General features: G+C 41.9%; 2 protein-coding genes and 1 long non-coding RNA gene across 5 annotated transcripts in view; 2 read left to right on the top strand and 1 right to left on the bottom strand.

The window, feature by feature from the left end:
* Positions 1-19078, top strand: part of LOC117756070 (E3 SUMO-protein ligase PIAS1-like) — a 44996-nt gene extending 25918 nt beyond the window's left edge. For 2 of the 3 annotated variants that reach the window (XM_034576394.1, XM_034576378.1), the window contains exons 3-14: positions 9089-9173; positions 9265-9403; positions 9518-9652; positions 10489-10594; positions 11138-11211; positions 11511-11671; positions 12833-12969; positions 13366-13588; positions 14231-14370; positions 15048-15088; positions 17954-18424; positions 18465-19078. In XM_034576394.1, coding sequence (XP_034432285.1) covers positions 9089-9173; positions 9265-9403; positions 9518-9652; positions 10489-10594; positions 11138-11211; positions 11511-11671; positions 12833-12969; positions 13366-13588; positions 14231-14370; positions 15048-15088; positions 17954-18319 — 1607 coding nt within the window. In that variant the 3' untranslated portion in view covers positions 18320-18424; positions 18465-19078. Of the gene's footprint in view, positions 1-9088; positions 9174-9264; positions 9404-9517; positions 9653-10488; positions 10595-11137; positions 11212-11510; positions 11672-12832; positions 12970-13365; positions 13589-14230; positions 14371-15047; positions 15089-17953; positions 18443-18464 lie in introns of all 3 variants that reach the window. The other variant, XM_034576386.1, reaches the window with a different exon arrangement.
* LOC117756156 lies at positions 1253-21225 on the bottom strand. Its single transcript, XR_004612762.1, has 3 exons — positions 21019-21225; positions 13973-13981; positions 1253-1264 (listed from the first exon to the last, which is right to left on the bottom strand). It is a non-coding gene; the product is annotated as an uncharacterized LOC117756156 (long non-coding RNA).
* A 33-nt stretch (positions 21226-21258) lies between these two features.
* LOC117756139 (relaxin-3 receptor 1) lies at positions 21259-25602 on the top strand. The gene has a single exon (XM_034576498.1). It carries the CDS (start codon positions 23330-23332, stop codon positions 24314-24316), a length of 987 nt encoding a protein of 328 aa, XP_034432389.1. The 5' UTR covers positions 21259-23329; the 3' UTR covers positions 24317-25602.
* The last annotated feature ends 1225 nt before the right edge of the window (positions 25603-26827 follow it).

The raw sequence follows: 26827 nt of genomic DNA, 5'->3' as shown, positions 1-26827 counted from the left end.
GTCTGGCTTCTCTTTTTATTACCACAGCAACCTCACTGGTTGAATTCCAGTCTCATCTCCATCATTATCCCTCCTCCATAGAGAGCTGCACTGTGCCTCTCTGCTCATTATGTATATCATTGTGGTGCACATGCATTATACATGATTTAATCACCATATCTCCAGGAAAAAGATGCAAGCCCATTTTGCTTTTTATGAGCGTTTCGTGCATAATGGATTGTTACATGGGAAGATTTGTGTGATATTCATACAATGGAGGGAAATAACGGGACAGAAAAATGTCAGTTTAAGCGTTTCAAGCATCGCTTACATAGATGAGCCACTCCATGATTTGTTTGTGTGCTGGATGTTGAAAACTTCTTGGGAAAGTAATTGGCAGGATTACGTTATGATTTTTTTTATTACTCATTTAGACAATAGATGATGTTTTTCCTTCAAATACCCAGAAAACTAAAATATTCATCTTTAGTGATACATACTGTGAACTTTGGTGTCAGGACATGATATCATGTCAGTATGGTGCCATCTGCCTGCTGCTGTAGTTACACTGTGAACACAATTACCTTTTAACTAATGATACCTGATACAAATATTATACCTAGAAAACAGGTTTCCTCTCCAACAACTAGTCTAAAGGCAATTTACTACTGAATATCAATAACTTTTATTAAGTTGTATTTGTTGGTCAGAAAGCAGCAAACAACACCAAGCAGGATGTCAGTATCTTTTTTAAATATGGTCACGCCATCCATAAGCTTCGGGTCTAAGTCCCAAAGGTGGCAGTTAACCACCCTGCTGAAGTGTCCTTGAGCAACCTGTGCAAATCAGCTGTCTGTACGTCTTATCATGCCCTTAGATTGTCAAGCAAATACATGTTTGTCTTTCAAATATGAAGAAGGCAGTAGGAGATTCTCTGTGTCAGAAGTGTTCACAACAACAGGAAAATGTGCGAAACATTCAGGCGAGAAGTGGATCTTCTACGTGTATGGCTCCTCTTTTTCGTCCTGAGATATTTGTATTCCGTTAGTTTGTTTTTCAGTTTTGTGACGGTCGCATGTTAAAAATGTCATCAACACTCCCACTCACTCGGTTTGAATTTCCCAGAAAATGTTCTACATTTTATTCTCACATGGGCTCACTCAGACATTTGCTGGACTTTTTACCAAGGGGGCTGGCAGGAAACAATCTGGATAATGTCCAGAGCAACTGACTGTGACATTTGCGTTCTCGGATACAGCCTCGCTGGAAAATTTCATGAAATTGTCTTGGACTTCTGAAAGCAGCTATACAGTATCAGCTGTAAACAACAGATTATGATGGCCGTGTTCCCTAAACATCCACAGAATAGAAAACAACAAAGCTCCTCTTCACAAGATCAGAACACAAGCTGACATTTACCAGCACATACTCTGACCCCTGCGTGATCCACAGCGAAATCTTTTTCTCGCTGTAAACAATTCGTCCCTTCTCACAACAGATGAACATCAACAAAGGAGCCCTGGCTGCTCTCAACTATAAACACGCCGCGCAAAATGGCCTTCATCGCTCAGAGCCTATTAAACCAGCATCATTTTCTTTGAAGCCTGGGTTGAGGCATCATCATCATCATCATCATCATCATCATCATCATCATCATCATCATCATCATCACTATCACTACCCCCCCCAACAGCTGCCTGATTGCACAGACCTGAGCCCTGATTGTAACTGTCAACATTTGTTGCTCTTTTAGACTTCAGACATAAACATCACTGTTCTTTCCACCGTTGTCAGACGTTCAGTGTTTCTCTCTCAGCCTCAACATTAAAACCAGTTGCAGTGTTGCAACTGATGGTTGTGTAGCGCATGAAGCCAGCTCCAAAGATTGTGATTTGGGAAAATACCCACTGCAGATATACATTGATAGAGATGACGGAGATAGCAGGGCCAGCTGCCAGACCGGTTTTTAATGCCAGCCTTAGCAGTTCTCTAAGCTCACTGGAATGCCTTAATGAGCGCTGTCAGTATATTACTGTACAGCGCCCTTATTCAGATAATAAAGGGTAATCAGTGCAGTGACGGGAAGAGGAGGTAACACTCCTGGAAAGTTCTCAATTGTCGGTGTGGGTGGAACATCCCGACCTGACCTTTTGTAGCGGATCCTTTGAGCGCTGTAGTTTTGAATTTGAGTGGCGCTCAAAGGATTTCTGTCTTTGTTTGCACTGTGTGTGTGTGCATGCGTGTGTGTGTGTTTGTCCATCATAACCTACAATTCTGGACGTATTTCAGACTAAAGAGCAGTTAATTGGAGACAGTTTGTCCAACTGGTGACAAAAGCTGCGTCTCTCACTGAGAGAAAGGCGATTTCTGGGTCAGTGGTTAAGGGTAGTGTCAGGTTCAGTGTTAGGCAAGTAGTGATTAGGGTGAGGTCAAGTCTGCAGGAAATGATTGCAATCTATGTAATATCCCAAAAGTGAGTCATGACAACATGGTGTGTGTGTGTGTGTGTGTGTGCGTGCGTGCGTGCGTGTGTGTGTGTGTGTGTGTGTGTGTGCACTCATTTTTGTGACTTCTTCAGGACCTTTTCCAACATAAACACTGACCTTGTCAGGACTAGTAGACCTCACAGGGACAAAAGCCTGGTCCTAATGAGACAAAACTGTGGCTGTCCACAATGAATGTCAATGCAAAGTCCTTAGGAGGATAACTGTGCAAACCTGTGTGTGTGTGTGTGTGTGTGTGTGTGTGTGTGTGTGTGTGTGTGTGTGTGTGTGTGTGTGTGTGTGTGTGTGTGTGTGTGTGTGTGTGTGTGTGTGTGTGTGTGGTATAACTTATTCAGAGAGCTGTTTAAGGGTTAAGACTTGTAGTTAAGGGATAGGGTTAAGCATTTAGTTGTTATGGTTAGAGTGGCTAGAGAATACATTATGCCAATGATTGTCCTCACTAAGATAGAGGTACAATTTTGTGTGTGTGTTTGTGTGTCTGTGTGTGGGTGTGTGTGTGTGGTGTGCTAAACACAGAAAAAGTAGCAACACCACTAACAAGTTAATAAACTCCAGCTGGGCTTTGTTGTCAGGCTGTGGAGCTGAGCACATTCTCTGTAGCTTAGCTCACACGTCTTCTCTTCAAACCTAAACTCACAACCAAGGCTTTTCTTGTTTTTTATTTACTGTAAGGTCAAAATCAACATGGCAAGAATATGCAAACGCTCCGTTATAGCTGGTATTGATAGCCACAATATAAAATACAGACCACAACTGAGCCTGTTGGTCGCCTCCTCCATATTTCCTCCATGACATACTGTAAAAGTGCTGGGTTATAGTGTAGCTGTAGGAGAACGTGTATAAAAATCTCAATCTTAATTTAATAAGGGTCTTGAGACCAGATGTGACAAAACAGGCTCTTAAATCTAGTTGCAGGGTGCAAATACTTGTTTTAGCTTTATTAGACTTTTAGCCTGTATCTAAAGAATCTTTGTTATACCTCCATCCCATGAGAATCATGATTATAGTCTAATGCTCTATAATAATTTCAAAATGATCAGTTTTTTTTTTTGCAAACTGGTAAAATGGATCACCAGTTTCTGTCAAATGCTCCATGTGAGACCCTTCAATCAGTGAATTTGTGTTTTTAAAACGTATTTCTGGGCTAGAAACACAATAAAGGAGCATGTCTGTTTCCCTCAAGGCGCTGTGAGAAGCCCTGAGAGCAGCACACACTCAGCAGGCCTGCACGGCTCCTAGCAGCTTTTCAGAATGCCGAGCATCGTTAGCATAACTGTGCTGTTTGTAGCGCAGTGGTTCTCAAATGGGGCTCCGCAACGTAATGCCAGGGGGTCCGCGAAAAGTTTCCAGATTCATCCATTAAAATTATCACAATATCTGGCTATAAACATATGGAAATAATGTCTTTCTAAGACATTTTATTGTGCTATTTTTCCCCAAATTATCTAAATGTTCAATTATTTAAAGGGACATACATGAGGAGGGGTCCCTGGAATATGTTCTGTCTCGGGTCCTTGGCTGAAAAAATGATCAGTAATGATCATGTCTTCCCAGGTGTCATGTCTCATCAGAGCTGTGGCTGATAAATATATACCCACGACAGCTGAGTCATTTGACCCGAGAATGAATACGAATGTACCTTTTCAAACTGAAGAGCCAGATGTTTGTGGTTTTCTTTGTCTTGTGTGAAAGTGGCTTCACACAAGTGTTAATTTAACTTTATGATCATTTTAGTTCCCATAGTTTATGGTGTCGTTAAACTGCATTGATAAGTCTTTCTAGTTTTAATTAAGGTAAAGTTAATATTAATTAGATTATAATCTGTAAATTGGAGGGACCAAATATTTGAAATATTTCTCTGTGTAGTTTTATTCATGATACATATTAAAATGGCAACTAAGTGTAGATTCTGGTTCATCCGTGTTTAGTTTTTTTTCTCTGTAGAGGTCATTTTCCCATCTGTTACCCTTCCCACCATCTGTCTCTCCAACACATACATTTTACATGACAAAACAGAGTAAATGCAGCAGTATAGTGGCTGGTAAACAGTTTGCATGATAAACAGTCACTGCACCGTGGCCTTTTCTCAATGTGCACTTTTAAGTTTGCGATAATAACACATTTAACATAATTCAAAACACTTGGGTTTATTTTAATGCTGGACATCGAGCGCACAATTCATCACAAAGCAGCTCGTTTGAAATCTGTAACATGAATTTAACACCCTGTAGAGATGTGACCCGATCTGATTTCACCCTAAACCAGAGAGCAAGGTCACATCAGCTGTGATGTTTAGTCAGAACAAACTCTTGCTATACTCCATGATGCGTGGCTGGAGATTTGCATTGCTATAAGCTCTTATTTGTTTATTGTAATTAGGCCTGTTTCTCAAAATTAATGTCCTATTGATTTACATCCAGTGGCAAAAACAATTCTGCTCACAGCGTTGCTAATTTGGTGTCTTTTTTCAGTTAAGTAGAGACCTAATTTATTGAAATTATTCTGTATGTGATAAAAGTAAGTGAATTAAAAACAAACATTTTTTATTTTTTCTCAGTGTGAAACTTTAAAGGCCTGTTTTTCGTCTTGGTTCTGTTTTGACGGAGAGATTTTTACCTTTTGATGGAGCCAGTGAAGCTGTTTGCTGTTTGTTTCCAGTTTAGATTCATATTTAACTCACAAATATGGGTTTTACAGATCTTCTCATGAAACTCCGAAGGTGCATTTCCTAAAAGGTCAAACTATTCCTTTTAAATGTTGTCTGACACAAGCAGCCATAGATTATTTTGATCCAATAATCCAGCAACATTGTGATTGAGAGCAGACCTTTGTGTGGCCATGATTAGGTAAAGGATGGTACAATTCTGAGCCTCCACCATTGTCTGCATCTAAAGATGGACATGACGGCTCCCTAAAAGTAAAGTCACAGCATCTCAATCGCCCTCTGGTGGCTTGCTGCAGTAGAGGTCATAAACCCCACCTTCTCAATGTTAGCAGATGGGACACGGACCAAACTAGACTCTGGCTCCAAATGGCGTCATCGTCGCAAGATGGCAGCGTTCCAATCTGGGATATTTTGGCGTAGTTTCTGGATAGTGACAGGAAGTGGAGACACGTCCTTTATATACAGTCCATGGCGAAGCCTCATATCTATCCTCAGTTTTGTATAATAATGTTTCAGACAAATGAAAAAAATAGTATAAAGTTAGTCAAACACCGTGTATAGGGGAGTTTGCATGCAGTAGTTGTGTGTGAGTGTGTGTGTGTGTCTGTCTGTGAGAGGGAGAGAGTGTTAGAGAGAGGAAGACATCTATCAAAGCCCATTTCAACCCTTTTCATATCTCCTAATCACACACATTGAAACGCCAGAAACAATTCCAGTGCCAGAGAGAGAGTGACTTAAAGGGTGAGAGAGAGCGAGAGAGAGAGAGAGAGAGCGAGAGCGAGAGAGCAAGGAAGGACAGAATGAGAGAGTGAGAGAGCACTTTCTATTTATAGCCCGTGTGCCCAGAGAGGAGGAGGAAGGCTCACTGTTGTTCGAAAGCTCGCTCGGTGCATATGATTTTTGTTCTGCGTTACACAGGCTGCCACTCAAAAGATGCAGGAGCAGAAACATACGATAGATGAACACCATGCAAATTATATAGCATGTGGGTGGTGAGATGGGTCATTACTGGGATAAAATACGTCTGTTTGAAAGGCTGATGAGAGGAGGAACATGACTGGTCCAGTAATCATGTGCAGAACTGAAGGCTTCGCCCCCCTCATCAGCCTACATGGAAATAAATTACCCCTCTGTGTGTGTGTGTGTGTGTGTGTGTGTGTGTGTGTGTGTGTGTGTGTGTGTGTGTGTGTGTGTGTGTGTGTGTGTGTGTGTGTTCCTGTACTTATATCTTTATTATATCTTTGTGAGGACCATTTTAAACATTGACCCCACAGAGTGAGGACATTTTTGGAAAGGGAGGTCCTCACTTTTTCAACGGGCTGTTTGAGGGTTAAGATTTGGTTTTAGGGTTAGAATCATGTTTAGGTTCAGGTTAGGCATTTAGTTTGGATGGTAAAGTTAGGGTAAGGGGCTAGGGAATGTATTATGTCAATGAGGGTCCTCACTAAGATAGAAGTATAAACGTGTGTGTGTGAGCTGTCACTCACTGATAATTCAACGTTGCTTCACGAAATTAAAGCCACCATCATGATTCATTATAGGTAATTCTTTATCTCATCATCCCCACTCATCCACGTAGCCTGGAGGCCTAAAGAGATTCAGCAATTATGTTTCACAAAATAAGACGTACACACACACACACACACACACACACACACACACACACACACACACACACACACACACACACACACACACACACACACACACACACACACACACACACACACACACAGGGAATAAAAACATCACAGTGTTTTAACAGTGGCTGTGGTCTGTAATTCTTAATCACCACTGTGGGAAGCATCTAGTGGTGAAGGCAGAAAGCTTCTGCTCGGTGGAGAGTTTGGAGAACTTCACCTCAAAAACTAAAAGTTTCATTATCTGTCCTGCCTCTGAGTCAGAATTTAAAAATGTACGATGAAGCTGCTTTCACACGTGCACTGTAGAGGAATCTCCTGACATCATATGGAGGGGCTGTTTGTGAGAATGCTAATGTCCAAGTAAGAGGCTCTGCACAGCCCCTTAGTAAAAACCTACTAGCACTACATCGACTTTAAAAGGTCCAACCACACACACAAGTTTTGAATTTTGTTCTTTTTATCTTTTGTACTTTAAATGAAAGATTATTACAGTGTGGGCGAATCCCACTAGTGTACAGTATAGGTGCATCATTAAAGGCCACAGACTGTTCTGTCTGTTACCCTCTGGCAGACGGTGCAGGATTAGGGCTGCACGTACGACCAGACTTTATAACAGCTTTTATCACCAGGCCATCAGGTTTCCAAACTCATAATTCAAACCACGTGCAAAAATCCTCTGCTTTTCTGTTACCTGCCTGTTTGTTTACTCACCTCTGACTTTTTTTTAATGATTTACTATACAGTATGTGCTTATTACTTTGGTTTTACACTTGCATCCTGTAACGTATCTTGTATTGCATTATACTTTTTATATATTGAGCTCTTTAGCTTTATTTGAATTAAATTTCCTTTTTCTCTTATTCTTACATTATATCTTTTATGACGTTGCTCTTATTGCACTGCTGAGCCGACCTGTCCTTGTCCAACACTTTTCATTCTATCGTTTCCCCTGTTTTAACTCACATGTGACTTATTAACTTCAAACTTGAACTGGAAAAGTTGACACTACAGTACTGTTTGATTTTGGAGGTTCATCATTAACCGAACTGAGACTTTCTTGTTGAATGCAAAAATAATTCAAGGACATAACTCAAATTAAAATTGAATATGGATTTATTTAACACAGTTTTAGCTTTACTGCTGGTGAGTGTATTTTTTAAAGCTTATGACAGGTTTGGTTTTCCACTTGGTTCCAGTCTTAATGCTAAGCTAAGTTAATCACCTCTCACCTTTATACTGAACACAGACATATTCCTCAGATATTCCTTTCAGTACAAATACAGAACACAGTCAGATTTGAACCCTCTCATCTCCATGTTTCCTGCTAAAAAACAAACTTGTCTTGCCTTTGCAAAACTGCTGTCTCTTTAATGGAGGTTGGGTTAGAAGCACCAGTTATTTCTAGCACCTGTGGGCGGGCCTATAAATAGAACATGCACACACACATATTTTCTCCTTCGTCTTCACCTCTGTGTGAGCTGGTGCGGTTTTCATGTCCAGGTGTTCTTTAACTTTTGAAATTTGTATTACAAGGTGCAGGAGACACCTACTGAGACACGGCTGTGCACACACCTCTTGCTCTTTTCTCTCTGTGCATTCAGTCAGTGTTGTGTTGTACTTCTCTGTACATGCTAATGCTCTGTCTTACTTGGTTTGCTCTTCCTGATCCCAGTGTGTGTCTGTGTGTTGTTTTCTATACAATTTTAATCTAATAATTATAGTAATGTATTGTATCAGTAATAATAACAATACTGATTATAATCATAATTAAGTGAAGAGCATGAGGTGAAAGGTTCAAGAAAATACAATATAATAACAAAAATAATAAACTTATAATGAAAACAAATATTTAGAATCTTATAATTATTATAAAAATCCTAATAAAAATAATTATAATCTTGATAATCTCAGAAATAAATACATAAATAAATAAGAGAATAGAAGGGAAAACAAGCTGTGTTAATTCTTACTGTATCTGGTCTTGTCGCCACCAATTTTATTTATAATACCAGTAAATAATAACCATAGCTATTATGATAATTTCCTCACAACCATAAAAATAACTATCAATAATAATATTTATTGTCATTAAAATGTTACCGTCAGGGAGGGCTCCAGAGCGGCAGGGACATTCGGGCAGGACCCACTAAGTTATTGTTTCACAATAACACAATTCAAACTTGAAATGTGAATTTTGGAAAGCAGAACATAATTCCTTGTTGTTTTTCCTACGTCATTTGCACAGTTATTAAAATTGTATCTCCTTTATTTATTTCTCTCTCTCTCTCTCTTTGTAGCTTCAGACAACAGCCAGCGGTTTCAGGAGACATGTTTCGCCTTCGCATTAACACCACAGCAAGTCCAGCAGATCAGCAGCTCAATGTAAGGCCACTCTGTCAATGGTTTGTGAATCATTCATGAGGTGTACGTGTCCTGCAGATGTGTGGTGGTAAACTTGTGTCTGTGCTCACAGGGACATCTCGGGGACCAAATGTGATTTCTCAGTTCAAGTTCAGTTGCGGTTTTGCCTGTCGGAGACGAGCTGTCCTCAGGAAGACCACTTTCCACCCAATCTCTGTGTGAAAGTCAACGGGAAGCCATGTAACCTGCCGGTGAGCAGCTGTGAATTAAACACAGAATAAACACACAAAACAATTCGTGCAACTGGATGAGAAACTTATATAATGTATAATGTAATGTTTCTAATATTGATTTCTGTTATCCAGGGTTATCTTCCTCCAACCAAAAACGGTGTCGAGCCCAAGCGGCCCAGCCGGGCCATCAACATTACCTCATTGGTCAGATTGTCCACCACTGTCCCCAATACCATCGTGGTGTCATGGACCGCGGAAATCGGAAGGGTAAGAACCAAAGTCTTTAACAATAACATTATTTTTTAGCTTATTTTTGACATTTTGTATTTTTTGTTTTTCAATCCACCCAAATATGATATTTACACAATCTATTAATACATCAATTATTATGTCTGCACATACTTGCATGATGCATGTGTAATTTCAATGAGTTGTTGAGTTTACGAAAAATGGAATTATTCTTTTCAAATAGATGAAGCCACCACCACAGAAAATAGAACAGAAACATTCTATCATTTTCAAATTGATTCCATATACACAAGCTTTAAATTCAAGATGAACTTGTTTATCGTCTACACTGATTCAGTGGTTGTGTGTGCAGTGCATGTGGGTGGGAAGCAGTTTGAAACCTAGGAGGAGGAATCTCTGGCCGCCACTGTGTGGAGCTCTTACTGTCAAAATCTGACAATTGAGCATTTAATTATTGAGCAAAGTGAGAAAATTCATTGAAAACCTTGGATGTTTGAAATGTATCCTGGTTGAAGGCTGAGGTTGCAGTTATAGATATTTATTTCCTCTAATGTTGACTTATATAGAGGTGGGTGGAGCCTGACCCGCCATCTGCAGATAGACAGTAGAGGGCAGTAAAGGAAACATCTCATGATAGAGGGTCATACTGGCCTCACGTGTCAATTTACAGTGTAAAAGTTCTTATTTCCCTCTGTCCTTCCTTCCTCTGGTACAGTTACCTTGAGTAAAACCATTTGAAGGACGGTCTCTGTAACTGGCCCGGAACGCGCACTCTGGCAAACTCGAACTGTCTCTCTGTGGGATTTAAAGTGTCACTTTGCCCATGATCATTGTTTTGTCCTGTGTGTCCGCAGAGTTACTCCATGGCAGTGTACCTGGTGAAGCAGCAGTCGTCCACAGCGTTGTTGCAGAGACTACGGGCGAAAGGCATCAGAAACCCAGACCACTCCAGAGCGCTCAGTAAGCACTGGCCTACTCTTGTTGAGTTGTTAACTTTTCCAAAAGACATAATGCAACAGAAGACACAGTAAAGTGAAGTATCATTATAACCTCAAAGATTAACTGATTAGATTTCCGTGATCAAAGGCAAAGGTCATTGTCACCTTATATAATTCTGGAGGCATACAACCCACAGAACAGTATTCTAGTTAATGATTTTCTTTCATTACGTTTTATTGAACGCTTGTTAAATCTTGTCTGTTTGATGATCAGCTGAAAGAAGCTGGGAGTGAAATGGTTTTTTTTGCATCATAACGTTTGATCTTTTGTAGAAATAATGCTTTTAAGATATTTATACATCTATATATACTGTCTACTGTATAAAGTAATTCAGGTACAGAGATGATTCATTCAGCCCCACACAGATTGAGGAGCTTCATTCGCAACCTCGGTTTGAAACGAGTAGTAAAGGAGTTGCAGCCTGAAACAAGAAACTGAGCGTGTTTGTAAGAATCCTGCAGCTGCTTCTGTCCCTCATGTGTGTGTTCTGCTTCTTTTCTTCAGTCAAAGAGAAGCTAACAGCCGACCCAGACAGTGAAATAGCCACGACCAGCCTTCGAGTGTCGCTGCTCTGCCCGGTAAACATGCTCCCCGCTCCTCGTGAACTGAGGGCAGTGTTTAGAGATCCAGTCAGGCCCAAACATGTCCGTCCATTCTTTTCCTTTTTACCTTGTCCCTGAACATGACTCAACAGGCCTTCATGCGCTTAACTCCTGGTAAAATGAATGATGCATGATCCTGTCAAATTGTCATCTCACCCCTATCAAATATTTTTTTCCATGTGGGTTTGGCATGTTTGTGCATTTCTGTAGAACCTCCATCCCTGCTGTGTGTTTCATCCTCATGCCCTGACTACATGTTTGTGCACACTGTGCAGCTGGGGAAGATGCGGCTGATGATCCCATGCCGGGCGCTGACATGCTCCCACCTGCAGTGCTTTGACGCCACACTCTACATCCAGATGAACGAGAAGAAGCCCACCTGGGTTTGTCCTGTGTGCGACAAGAAGGCTCCATATGAACACCTCATCATCGACGGGTAAGTCACCAAACCCTCACCTGCAGGTGGCAGGGCACTCAGTAAACTCATAAGACTTTTTAAAGGAGTTTTAGGGAAATATGTTTATTAACTTTCTTGCTGGGAGTCAGGTCAGATTTATTTATATAGCCCGATAAAAACAACAGGCGTTGAGCCAAAGTACAAACGTGCCCAAGGAAAGGCAATACAAGTATGAATAAAAAATCAAACTGTGCAAAAGAAAGATGCAGTAAATGAGACAGAGTTAAAAGCAAGATTAAAAAGGTGATGACACTCTCCCAGGAAGTCAGTGTTGGCTGTAGCTTCATAGTCACAGAAATTGGAGGTGGTTCAGATTAATTTGTTCCCGAAATGATAAACTGTTGCCAAACCATATCATCCAATAAGAAATTAAGGAACAAATAGTTAGACAAAACTAAACTCAGAATCGTCTTTCTGACTGTTTTTGGAAGCTTTCACTTCCATCTTGTGGGCTTCCTCAGTTCTACTTTAGTCAAGTCTAAGAATAGTGGATGATTTGATATGTTTCCGTTAAACTGAAATGTTATACTTCCTGATCTTAACTGACTTCTCACTTTCACTGTCAACACTGAATAGAAATATTTTTAAATCCATTATTTGTCATTATGCTGTAATTTGCAATTTTTTTTGCCGGGTTTCTCATCACTGTCCAACAGAGTTCATGTTTATTTTATCTTTGAAAGAAAACAACTCGATTCATCTCTAACTATTTTATATACAATCATCTCAACACAGAGAGTTCCACAAAAACACAGAAACAAATTCTTTACATCTCATCATGTGTCACCTTTTGAAGGATAATATTTCTTATGAGCATCTTACAGGGTTGAAGACAATAAGTTTGTTGTCTGCTTTGGCGAAATCAGCAGCGAAGTCAATTTGGACTCTCATCAGAAAAAGAAATGTTGCATAAAAACTTCTCTTGCAGCAGATTCTCAGTATCTTTCAAATGTTCACATCACTCTCTCAGCCACATTTAAAGCCTGCGGGTGGTATGTAATATATATCAGTAGTAAAACATCAGAAGAATAAAGCTGGAGTATTGCCTTTGTTTAAAAAACACCAATCTGTGTGTTTGTGTACATTTTAAATGTGTGTGTGTGTGTGTGTGTGCGAATGGCATCTTATCTTTGTTCTCAGGCTTTTCGTGGAGATCCTCAACAGCTGCTTGGACTGTGATGAGATCCAGTTTAAAGAGGATGGCAGCTGGGCCCCCATGAGGTCAAAGAAGGAAGTGCAGGAGGTGTCGTCTGGTTCTTACAACAACGGGGTGGATGGTGAGACGCGGGGCGTAAGGGATGGATGGAGACAGGGTGGGGTGATACACAGAAATGTTGTTTCTACATTGCAGCTGTGTGAAGAGGGTGGAAGTGATTAAATGAGGATTAAAGAGACGTGAGAAGAGAAGGTGCTTTTACATCCTTTGTTTATGCATTGTCAGTTTTCATTTAGTGAAGCATCAATCATGAGGCCACAGAGTAAACTGCTTGTCTCCATAGTAACAAACATTGTATCTCCTACGAGAGCAGGGGGGGGAGTGTATGTGCTCACACGTCTCGGCAGCACTTTGTTTTCATAAAATCATAAACATAAAATGGTAAACATTCGCACAAATGCAAACCCCTCTGACTGTCTCTGTCTCTGTCTCTGTCTCTGTCTCTGCTGCACTCCAGGCTCATGCCGGACGTCCTCGGGATCAGATCAGCGGAGCTCGTCGTCATCCAGCCACGGCGACAGCGGCAGCAACTGCAAGAAAGTGGAGGTGATCGATTTGACACTGGACAGCTCCTCAGATGAGGAAGAGCAGGATTCATCGCCGCCGCCACCGCCGCCCCCTCCAGCCAAAAGACCGTGTCCCTCCATGTCTCCGACCTCGCCGCCCATCATCAACAAAGGGTGAGACACGTTGAGACTGCGATTTCACCTCCGCACTCATTTTGGATGTCATTAAATGTGGAAATGAGGCTAATTTTAACTGCTCGCATGGGTGGATGTGATTCTAGATGTTAAATGATTCATGAGTTGAAACACACAAGTATCTTTAACAATTCAACATCAACAGCACTCACAGTAAGCAGCCAGGAGGGCTGACTGAGAAATAATGTGTCTTAACTTTGTTCTGAAGGTTTGCACAGATCTAAAAAGAGCCGAGTTTCCGAAACAACAAGACTAAATGTATTTGCTTTCATCATGAGCAGGGTTAACATTCAGCAAATTGTCAAAATGGAAATAAACACTTGACAAACCTGGATCAGGAAGGATTGTTAACTCTCACCTAACGAACAAAACCTTGATGAGGATTTGAATCCATGCTCATTGAGACTTTAACAACAGCGTTTTCTTTCAAATTAAAATTCATTATGTGCATCGTTTGACTTAAATGAGTCGTGACTGTTATTGTTCCGAGGTTTGTTTGGAGCTCAGTGGAGGAGACAGCACGCCCCGTGACTTCCCATCAAACACGACGTGAAATAAAAGTCTAATTATAATTTAATTGGCTTTTAATCTCTGAAACTGTCCCTGTGTGTCTGCCTTCAGAGTGTTAAACCTGCACCACCAGGCCTCTCCTGTGAGCTGCACCCCCACTATGCCAGCGATGGACACGAGCTACATCCCTCCTGTACCCCCACTTATCCAGGATTACAGACCCTACTACCACCAACCCAACGACCTCTCAGGTAAACACACACACAGTCACACACAAGATGATGTTCACACTAGGTTGCAGTTCTCTTTAGATAAAACATCAGTGAGATTTTTTATTTAGGCTGTTTTCAGACATCTCTCTGAAGAAAGTCTAGGCCTTTATCGCCACAATCACTAGAATCTTGTTTTTCCAGGTTGGCATCTTCGTCAGCGTCTTCTACTTGTATGGCTCCTCTTATTCATCATGTGATATTTGTATTCTTCCAGTTGTTAATGTCCGTCACAAGTTAGAAACGTCATGAAGACGCCTTCTCGCTCACAGTAAATTTTCTTGGAAATGTCCTTCTGTATTCTCACATGGGCTCACATTTTACGAGGGGGCTGAAGGGAAAAGTTCTAGAAATACAATCTTATACATCAGCACTACAGTAAATCCTCCTCCCTGAAAGAACTATTTTTCAGTTTCTATTGAAATTAATTCAGAGAGGTGTTGAATCATATATATGATAATTTTGGTAGTTTTTGAGTCAATATCACTAATACCAGACAGGAAGAGCTGATCATGAGGAAACTTGGGGTGTGGTAAACCTTTGAACCACAAAGTTAGCCAGATACAGATTATACATTTATATACAATTTAAATCTTGAATTAAATTAAAGAGTTTTTGTTGACATTCATAACTGACTCTAGCTTGTTCTTGATTTGCAGAGTTGAACTTCTTCTCTTTTCTTCAAGGGGACAATCATCAGGTACGTACGAACGCTGCGTCACATTCTGTGGAGATGCTGAATCACTTCTGTTTGCAGTGAAAGTAGCGGAAACCAGAGGCCACAGTTTGTTTTAGAATAGCACGGAGGCCCTGACTGTAAACATGCAAAACAATGCTAACTTAGCATAACCATCGATGGAAGATCCCTCAGTCAGTGTAAATCACCTGAGATTGAAAAACAAATTTGAATCCTGGTATTTAGTGAATTCGCTGTAACACAACCTCCTGGAACGCTGTGTACCAGGAGAACGCTGCTTCAGGAGAAATGACATGTGATGCTTGTCACTGTACAGTTACTGTTGGGCTGAACTCACTGAAGCAGTTATACAACAGACATCTCCTGATCCCTGAAGTCCTCCCCTTTTATTCTGCTGTTATTTGAAATCAATATTTCAAAGGGTTGGTTCTCACAAATGACCAAAAAAAAAACTATGTTCTCTAAGAGATTTCTGCTGCCACCTCGACACAAGGAGGGTGAATAGACTTTCACATGTGGCTTAGACTGTATCAAAAATTACATTTAAATCAATTGAGCAGCAGCTGCATTCTAGAATCAATACCTTTGTTACTGTGGTTAGTCCACAGACTGCATTAGAACTACTTTCTCCTAACAGATAAAAATAGCCCCACATTCAATGTGTAAATGGATTTTTCTGCGGTTTAACAGTAACATTGTCCCTGGAAAAGACGCTGCTGTTTAAATTCCAATGTCGTTAGCAGAGGACCACGAAAGAGGTGTCAGAATACAGAGGAAACCCAGACCATAGACTGTGTGTAAAGAAGGACGACATGTCTCAGCTTCCTCCCACTATTCAGAAATGATGCCAAAAACACCCCAGATACAAAAGCTGCCATCTTGCACATTTGGAGCCACAGTCAGCAGCTGTCAATCATGTTTTATAGCATCAAATAACTAAACAAACACTTGGACATACCTCTTTGTGATACTACCTAAAATGAAAAAACATATTTAGAAGAAATTCATTTGTACTTTTTAGTTTGGTCCATGTCCCATCCATTAACACGGAGGATTGTAGAGTTTATGACCTATACTGCAGCCAGCCACCAGGTGGCGATCAAGATGCTTTGGCTTCACTTGAAGGGAGCTGTCATATTGTCCATCTTTATAAACTGTCTATGGCTCAGACAAATAAAAACAAAAATACTGGAACAGCTTGAAACAACAGGACAGTATATATTTTTTTGAAATGTCATCTGAGTCTCATTCATTAGGTCCAATCAGTTACTTCTAGTTACTTCATGTCTACTTTTCAGTCCATGTTCTCGAAGTATCTTTGATATTAAAGAAATACTGTAAACAGAGTCACTGCAGAACACGTGAGCTGCTCTGTCTCCTCTTCTGATGTGTTCACAAAGCTGCTGAGAGGAAGTGAGAAAACACAGATAAGAAAAGGGCGGGGTCGTCTCCTGTTGCTACTGATGACATCACTTTTGTCTCCGTGGTGACGGGTTGACAGATGACCTGTCAGCGTGAATGAATCTATTCATCGGTACACAGGAAGCAGCACAGAGAACAAATTCAATTTGACAGATTCACATTAACTATCTTCGTGAACGGCATTAACAAATGTTTTAATGGAACAAAGTAAAATATGAATGTTTGATGGAGTCATTTCACATTTATCATCAGTAATTCAATGATAATAATTCAATGAGAGCCGTGAGATTATGTGATTGATGAATAATTCTGAGAGAGTTAAGAGCAGAGCAGTGAAAACCTTCTTGTCGGGTGTTATTAAATTCATTGGAGCAGTGAGTGTATTGTTATTAACTTGGCAATTATCATAATATGCTTTTAAAAGTGAATTCATTTTCTATTTTTACTAAACGCCGCTGCACTCAGGCTCTTTACCTGCAGCAGCTCACAGGAGTATCTCTAGGTTGTCACAGACTTTTACAGCTGAAATGCTGTGGGATTTTTAAAATGGACGACAGCAGCGAACAAGAGGTTTACAGCACGTCACAGTGTGGGATTGTTGATCTGTGTCAGACAGTACGATACCAGTTTGAGACGAGAAATGAAGGGATGGTGAAATAGACAATAGGCACATGACAGCAGAGGTATGTCATCAGCTCCTGTCCTGCGTCTGCTCTGCTGGAAGACGAGAACATGCATATTAATAATAATTATATGGCGGCACAGTGGTGCTCTGTAATCAGCAATGTCGCCTCACAGCAAGAAGGTTCACAGTTTGAATCCTGATTTGGCCTCAATTTAGAATATGCATGTTCTCTCTGAGTAGACTGGGGGTTTAGGTTTATTAGAGACTCTAAAATGGCCGTGAGTGTGAATGTTTTTCTCTGTATGTTGAATATGAATCCTTCACAGGAAGGGAAGAATGGAGGTTAAGAGAGGAGCAATAAAAACAAGGGAAAGATTTGAACATGTTCTTCTCTCGACTCTCAGCTGACAAAACGACTATTCTATTAGTGAAAACATTGGTTGGAGGCCTTGCAACTCCCTCTCATGCTTCAGTACTTCACTGACGTACCGAGACATTGTTAACTCAGAGAAGTTGACTGCTGGAGTCCACGCAGTGAACGAATCAGAGGCCTGGTTCACTGTCAACAAACCTCAAGGACCTTTGGCAGTAATGTTCTGTAGGTGGCCTGAATCTGGGGAGTGGGTCGGGTGGGATTCCCTTATTTTTCTTACTTAGTTTCTGTTGTTAGTTTTTTCTTATGATTTCATGTTTCTTAAAATAAGTAAAGCATTTTGATCCATAAAAACATGCACACACACTTCAGGAGTTTCTCAAAATCCGACTTTAAGCGTCAAGATGTTTTGTCCCTAACACGTCCTCCTCTCTCGTGTTTCTCTCAGCATTACAACATGGTGATGGCAGCAGCGGCCGCCGCTTCAGCCTCGGACGACCACGAGCTGCTTCTCAACCGCTTCCTGCCCTACAGCACCACCTCCTCCTCCGCCTCCCAGCTGTTCCTCGACCAGTCGGGAGCCCCGTCGGCCACCTCGCTGACCGCGCCGACCAACGGGGCGAGCAGCTCGGGCAGCAGCAGCAGCCTGGTGTCGTCCAGCAGCCTCCGCGACACTCACTCGACGCACTCGTCTTCACACTCGGGCTCGCACTCCTCACACACACACCCCGGAGTGGTGGCCGGTCGTAGCAGCGCTGAAGCAGCAGTGGCAGCTATTTACGGCGGAATACCCGACGTTATATCGTTGGACTGACTGAAAAAGAGTCAAGGACACACGTTGGGTCCGGCTACGATCCAGTAACAAACCACATCACAAACAGTTCGACTGCAGGGTGACGTTTTGATCCAGAAACTAGACTGGACCCCCCCCCCCCGAGTCATTAAACTCCGAGTGTTAGTGGAGTCGTGATGACGAGGCTGCCTGAAGAAGAGCACTAATGTAATGAGTGGGTGATCTGGGGGTTCCCTTCACGACACTGACCTGAGGACAGGACTGAGTTCATCAGTGACAATGTGTCGGGGAACTGACCTCAGAGCAGAAACCGTCACACTGTTGCCGTGGTACCAACCTGGCACAAGCAGCAAAGACGCTACCTGAGCAAAAACACAAAGGAGGAGGACGGCTCTTTTTTACGAAAGCGAGGAGCGGCACCGTGTACAGAGAACAAAATATATTTTCCTCTTTTACTTTTGTATGTTAAATCTGAACATTGACAGTCGAGTGGGCTGCTTCTGTCGCCATTTTAAAGAAGAGGACTTTTTCACAAAGCTTATACATATGCCTGTTGCCATGTGATTTTGTTTTCCTCCTCTTTTGTCTCTATCCCGTTTGCATTTCTCCATTTTTAACTTCAAGTCTCTTCCTCTCAAACTCATTTTTAAACTGTTTTGTTTCGATGACAAGAACTTTTCAGAGGCTGAATTTACAGTTTATTCATATACTAATAATTTTATTACGCTTTTAAGTTATGTATGATATTTAAACAGTTTATGCACATATATATATATATATATACGTATATATATATATATATATATATATATATGTGTTTGTGTGCATTCCCTTTGACCTTCAGGTTAATGCTGTGGGGAGTGTGTAGGTGGAAATTAGCCATTTCTGGTTATTCACTTCTTGATTTCCAGTTCCTGAAAAAGACTCAGCAAACAGAGACTTTAAGACTATTTATATTTACCAGTTACGATTTTGAGCTGGAACTTTCTTTTGCAATTTATTTTAATTTTTTGCCAAAATGCCAAAAAAATAATACACGGTACCTATGAACAGTGATCACAATAATCAGAGTGCAGTTGCATCTGTCTGTTGCCACAGTGTTTTCAGTCGAGTGTCCAGCTGGTGGTTGTCCAGACACGTTTAACTTCGTCCTTTTTGTCTCTCGTCTTCTAGTTTTGTGGTTTTTTTGCTGAACTGTTAAGAAGTAATTAGGACAGACGTCAGTGTGTTGTAGCAGCGTCGGGCCTTTTGAAGAGACAGGCTTTCCCTGACATGTGCCACAGCTTCACTGGAGCAGGTGACCCAGTTCAAACTAGTGCCTGTTTGTGCGCACGCTGCTCCACGGCGTGTTCGGAGTAGTGTTTTCAGAAGAATGTCTCATATGGTCACCCACCACAACCGAGGCCCCATCTCTGTCTGAACAAAAACTTGAGCTGCGATTGATTTCTGTCTCTTGAATTATTTTTTGGGGAAAAAGCAAAGAATGAGTGTAAGCAGGATGTTGGTGCCAGAGTGAAAGCGGCTGATCTTAGCATATCAACGTAGACTGTGCACAGAGCCCGTTGGTTTAAAAATACATGACCTGTCTGGAGCCTGAATCACCCCGGGAGATAAGTCAGTGTACGATGTGGAAGTGTCAAAGCGAGGTGAAGGTTTTCAGGATTCCTCCCCGTTGTTGCCATTCAGCTGAAAATGTCGGGTTTGCTCACGAATGTATTGTACGATTTTAAGAGTCGACTCACTTTTGTTCCTGCTTTCATTACAGTTATTATAGACCCACTGTGGTCTGGTCACATGACTGGTGACGTGCAGTTAGACCTGGAACACCTCCCATATCGTCGGCCCCCCCTCCCCCTCCACCTCCTCCTGCCTGTGTGTCCTTGAAACTTTCCCAGAGTCCTGTCTTATCAGCCTCTCCTCAATCTCCCACTCGCGGACGTCCGAGACAGGCAGCTCACGTCAAAGCCTAATTATCCCGACCACAATAACTTAATCACCTCTGACAGCAGCCCCCGTGACCTGACGTCCCCTGTCCCGTCCTAACTCAGCGCTGTAGACGACCTAGCATTACCTCCAGCTCTTCCCTCCCTCGCTCCCTCCCTCACTCTTGGCGTCTTTTGACTTTCCTCCCCGTCCTCTCATGTGAACCAAACCCCGGCTCTCAAACTGACTCAATCGTTTGCTGGAACAAGTCTCGTGTATTTCCTGTGTTGTCCAGTGTTTTATTTATTTTGTCATCCTATTTCTATATATTATATTTTTTACATAAGTGTTTGATGTCCGTGGGTGAGCGCGTGAGTCGGCTGTTGCAATGTGATTTTATTTAAGAAGCGTTTTGTTATTATTTACCAGCGGAGCGATTTTTCAACAAGGTCTCGTTCAGTTATTTGTCTTGGAAACATCTCGGAGTATTGACTTGGGTAACACTTTATAATAAGGGCACGAAACACATGCTTAATTAATATGCGCATGACTCATGATGGTATAATGGGTGAATTAATTCAGGGTGTATTATGAAATTTGTTGCTCACCATTAAGGAATGACGGAGTCAGTGTGAGTTTGTGTGATTAGGTAAAACCTAATGGTTTCGTTAATTAACTCCCTTCATATTTTGATTTTAATGCCACCAAATTAGCTTTTGAGGCTATTTTTAAAAATCAAACTGTTTGTCAGATGAAAACATGAACGTGTTGCTGAAAGAACCTCGAGGTAACATGACATGAGTCATTCATCCTACTTACTAAAATTGGCTCTGGACATTTTCTAGACTTTCACATAAAGAACGCAGCAGGAGATTGTGCGGGTCAGACAAATTCACCACAACAGGAAATTGTATAAATACCATGATGTATAAATACTGCTGCGGTGATTCATGTTTTGGTTTACCGCACATCTACGTCACCAAAAGCTCTAGAATGTCATTGTCTTTCCAAGTTGACATCTTTGTCAATCCTTTCATCCTGAGAAATTCATCTTATTTCAACAACAACAATAAATCTAGAAGGGATCTCGGCGAGCGCATCCCTCCACCAAGGCTAACGTCCTATCTCAAAATGTTAAGGAATCCTACATCTGGATCATTCCCTCGTGGAATGTGCTCCAACAGTAAACAGGTTCTTCCTCGACTCGAACCACACCCATTCACCAAGTTTCAAGAAAGTCCGCTCTGCAGTTTGTGCGAGCTGATTTTGAGCTTAAGCTCCTTGGCGGAGATAATTCTACAGATAAAATGAAGACCAATCTCTTGCTAGCTTGTAAATATGACCCGGAGAAAGACGACTGGTTCTCTCAGCAACATGTCGATGACTTAGCTTCATCAGTGGATTCCAGTTAAATGAAAAATGAACGAGTTAAGTGATGATCTCTCAAGTGTGAACTAATCACATGAACCTGCGTGTTTGTGCCTTTATTATTAATGTCCCCATGACTTGCTTTACTCAGGAGGACGTCGATCCTTTTCGTTTCCATCGTGTCAGTTGAATATTAATCACCAGTGTTTGGATGCACAGTTAATGATTTAATTTATTTAATCTTTCTTCAGAGTCTTCATGCAGTAGATCACTCATATGGAGTGTGAGACCGTTCTGAATGTGTTTCTGTTGAAGTGCTCTAAACACTCTCTATGTTGGAAAAACCTGAAATCAGATCCTCTCCCCCTGCAACGTGTTTCACTGAGCGTTCACAGCTCCCTCCTGTGGCTCCTGCTGGGTAGTTTTAGGGAGAAGCAGTCGTTTGTGCAGGTGGGTTTTCTCCTCCTTTCATTCTCTGACTAATGTCTGTGAGAAAACTTGCAGTGATGGAAAAGCACAAGGTTCAGTCCCTCTGAACCTGCAGTTTATACACACAGCATTTCTCTCAGCAGCTTGTGTTGGCTGTGTTCAACTCTGTGTGAGGACACGGGGACAAAGTTTTATCAGTAGTTGCTCTTAACTGTGTTTTGAAGAGCTCGGCAAGCAGCTCAAATCTTCAGTTGTCATCACGTCTCTCCGTAGATAAAAGGGAAAAGCTCAACAATGTGTATATTATGTCTGTATGGAAACCTGAAACCTGAAAGTTCAGATCCAAACGTGGGTATTTGATGTCCGTTTGTACGCTTTTTTTTGTGTGTCAATTCAGAGCCAGAGAATAAATTAATTTATATATTTTTTAGAAAAATGAAAGCTGTACGATTATTGAGAAAAATAAAAAAGGACTGTGGCCAATACAGAGTCTCACCAAAAGGGAAATAATCTCAACGTAAGACTCAAGTCGGCATCTGCACTCACTGCCTTAAAAACATTCACAGGTTCTGTTTCACAGCTCCGATCCAAGAAAAATCACAAACAAGGCATTTGGAGGAGGGGAAAGAAAAGACGGTGTACAGTAGACCCTTGTCAATTTGTACAAATATACCAAGTGGAAAAAAATATTTATTACCTGCATTGGAAGAAATTGTTTACTTATTGAATGTTACCTGTTTATGTAGAAAAGTTTAGATGTAATAAAATGCATTCTGTTATTTCTCCGTGTGGTTGTGGGTTTATGTCTGTTCTGAGACTGAGCACTGGGTGGCAGCAGAAAGTCGTTTTGGTCTCCTCTTCCCGCTGCTGTCACTGTACTAATCCAATTACGCACGACTTGTCAACTCCAGTCGGCGCTTTAATGGAAGCGACACCAGCTGGACTTAATGGGAAGCGTCTTAAGTTATTAATTAGACTTTTACTTTAGGATTAAAAGTGATGGGGACGCCTCACGCCCCCGAGGAACCTCCGTTACGCACAGGATGGATGGAGACATCAAATGTGATGTTCACCAGTTCACACCTCAGCCACCTCCCCCGACCTGAGAGAATGGAGGGCGGGTTTTGGAGCATTCTTTTCATGCTGTCAGAGCAGGGATGCTGGGGGGTGAGAGGAGGCAGGAGGGTGGGGTGGATGCTGACAGACAGAGGAGCGAGGATGGCACCATGTACCCACACATCCAGCTGCATTTGGACAGAGATGTTTCAGTCTCACCTTAACGCACAGGAGTGAACATCATCTGCTGACATTATGGGGGAGGAAAACGAAAGCGTGTCCTTGAACAGGTCACTGGCGGACCGGGACCGATTCAGCAACCTGGAGGACATCGACGTGTCAGCGGACGGGAGCCCGGTGCTGAGATTCCTCATCTGCCTGGTGTACTCAGTGGTGTGCGCCGCGGGGCTGGTGGGGAACCTGCTGGTCCTCTTCTTCATCAGGGTGAAAAAGGAGAGGAAGATGTCCAGCGTGAACTTCTTCGTGCTCAACTTGGCGGTGACGGACCTGCAGTTTGTCCTCACGCTGCCCTTCTGGGCCGTGGACACCGCGCTGGACTTCAGCTGGCCGTTTGGAGACGCCATGTGCAAAATCATCCTCTCCATCACCGTGATGAACATGTACGCGAGCGTGTTCTGTCTCACCGCCATGAGCGTGACCCGCTACTGGTCGGTGGCCTCTGCCCTGAAGAACAGGACCCCGCAGAAGTCCTGTTCCGCCAAATGGGTGTGCGCATTAATTTGGACTCTGGCGACTCTGGCCACTACGCCAACCTCGATCTTCTCAACTGTCAGCAACGTGACCGGAGAGAAGCTGTGTTTGCTGCGCTTCCCGGGTGGACAGTACTGGTTGGCAGTTTATCACATACAGAAAATACTTGTGGGCTTTGTGTTGCCAATGTCCATCGTGTCCATCAGCTACATCATGCTGCTGCGCTTCATCCGCAATCGGAGCATGAAAACCAGCAACCCCAAACGCAGATCCCAGGTCACAAGATCCATCACCATCGTCGTGTTGTCCTTCTTCCTGTGCTGGATGCCCAACCACGCCATCACCCTGTGGAGTGTGCTGGTCAAGCTGAACGTTGCAAACTGGGACAGCGCCTACTACATAGTCCACACGTATGTGTTCCCACTGACCGTCTGTCTGGCGCACACCAACAGCTGCCTGAACCCCATCATTTACTGCCTCATGAGGAAGGAGTTCAGGAACAAACTCAGAGATCTCATACACAGAGGATAGTGGGTTTTGGGAGCGTTGTGGAGGATTTGACAGAGCGCGTAAAGGGTTGGGAACCTAACCAAAGCGCACCGGTTGCGCACGACAGAAAGACATGGAGTGAGATTAGAGACGGGTCAGAAAGCACAAACAGGACAAGCAGCATCCTGTCGAGAATATCTGCTCATGGAGAAAGTTCCGTTCGTCAGCTTCTTGTCTTTAATGCTGTGCGTAATGTCGCCAATTTCTATAAAGAAACCTGCTTTCGTTTAAGAGTTGCTATTGCCTATAAATATTACACGCATGACTCCCGTGAAGTTGCTTGTTAAATAACTATTAGGTGTGATGTATGTCGAGCCCACGGTCTCAGTGACTGCGTGCGTAATTACGCATGACAATTAGCCATACCGCTGGTGTTGTAATTCAGCAAGTGATGAGTGGGTGGGCGCTTTCTCCGTCCAGATGTCAATTCAATAACGTAACCAGTGTATGATACGTGTGTTATAACAGATTAATACAAACCCCACCTGTTCACCTGCTGAGGCAAAGAACCAAAAGAACAAAATGTATAAAATAGGTTGTTCATGTGCCAAGAATGTGTGTCTGTACTAATGTGCTCAAATACTCACGTGGGTCCCACCGGCTCATGAAAGATGAAGGTGGAGATGAGATGTGAACAGCAGGTGGTCTCAGTGAACAACAGAACAGAGGAGTTGGCCTCCTCCACTGTTCACGCTCAGGAGCGACCCGCTGACTCGAGCTCAAACGCGCAAATGGAGGATGAAACAGACTCTATAATGGATTCTTTTATTCTCAACACCAAGAAGTCTCCACCATCCCTCTTATCGGCTTTAAGAATGGTTGTGTACGCACGAGCACCGCATGAGCCAAGTGCACAAAAGGCCTGAGAGTGGGTCAGAAGAGCTGCAGCTGTACACGTGCACGCACAGCTGGGGGTCGTTCACACACATTCGCATCAAAAACTAGGCAATTTCTAAGTCTGACAGGATGGACCCTGGCTTCTGTTGTGGGTTGAATTGCAATGACCTGAATGTGAAACGTTGAATTTAACAGAACACAATTTGAATCTGTTTTTATTCATATTAGTTCTTGAAGGAACCAGCAAAGTGTTTTGTTGTTGTTCAGATGCTGGGATGGATTTTCATTTTTATGTGTTGTATATATTTATTTATTTATTAAATCTGTCCAGTCTGTTTTTAAGATTTTGTTGTTTAAGCTCATTGTTCATCGGTTGTGCCTGTCTGCCTTTTACTTTCATTAGAAAGTGAGATACAATAATAAAACATTATTAAAGATGATTTAAGTGACATTGTTTAAGAAACTCCACGTGTGTGTGTGTGTGTGTGTGTGTGTGTGTGTGTGTGCGTGTGTGTGTGTGTGGGGTCCAGGTATTATTCATGTTGTGGGGGCATAAATCTACACAGTCACATTATGGGGACTTATCTTCCTTGTGTTCCATGAAGTAAATCAATAAATTTAAATTAGATCTAGGTTCAGATTAGGTTTAGGTGAGATTAGGATTAGGGTTATGTAAATCCTACCTATGGTGGAAATTTGGGTTTAGTATGAATTGATCATGGTTGAAGGGATCAAGTTGTAATTAGGCTGTTCACAATGAATGGAAGTTCAATGCAGTGTCTGAGCAAGGATAGCTTCACAAACTTGGCCTGATATTAGCATCTGTCCTGAGGGATCCAATCCGTGTTTGCGTGGTTGTGTGTTGATTCCATAAAGTAAACAACTTGACATGTTAATGTAATAAAAGTTGAATTAAAGGGCCGAAGAAGCTCTACAGTTATGTCTTTTTTCACAGAGGATTATTAGAAATATTATATATGAGTAAAAATATGTTTCACCTCAGTGCCACTGATCTTTGCTGATGAGGTCAGCTCCTGACACAATCTTAACATTCTGTTGGCAACACGGTTCTTAAAAGCAGCAATCAGGCCTCCTCCTCCTCGCACCTCGTGTCCCTGAGTAAATAAAGGAGGACAAACATCTTCAGAGAAAACAGTGACTGAGATCAATACTAAAAATCCGACCTCAAAGCAACCCTGAGTGTTTTCTTCCAATTACGCCGTCTTGCTATTACACACCATAATGACTTCAATAAACCTGAACCAGGAGAAAACAAGACAAGGAACATGAGCAAAGAAAAAGGCAAGAAACAGCCTCATAGTCCTGTTAGGATTCATTGATTAATTTAGGAAATGAAAAGACACATTTTCTGTTTGTTCTCTGTTATCTAATATAAGATAAGAATACACTGTTTAACAACTCAGATATTTAACAACAGTTTCTAAGTCATTGAAATAGACACAAGTTTATCTAAAAATACTAGTAAAAGCAGGAATTATATTAAAGTATCATCAGCAAAATGTACTGAAAAAAGACATTACATACATTATTAGATTCTTAATACTGATGCATATGTGTGTGAACTGCAATTATTGATGTATTTGATGTATATTTTATATAGAGATGATATTTTTGAATGCAGTTTGGCAGTTCTGG

This window comes from Hippoglossus hippoglossus, chromosome 3 (assembly GCF_009819705.1).
Source record: "Hippoglossus hippoglossus isolate fHipHip1 chromosome 3, fHipHip1.pri, whole genome shotgun sequence".
NCBI lineage: Eukaryota > Metazoa > Chordata > Actinopteri > Pleuronectiformes > Pleuronectidae > Hippoglossus > Hippoglossus hippoglossus.
This window is presented reverse-complemented; position numbering and strand designations above follow the sequence as displayed.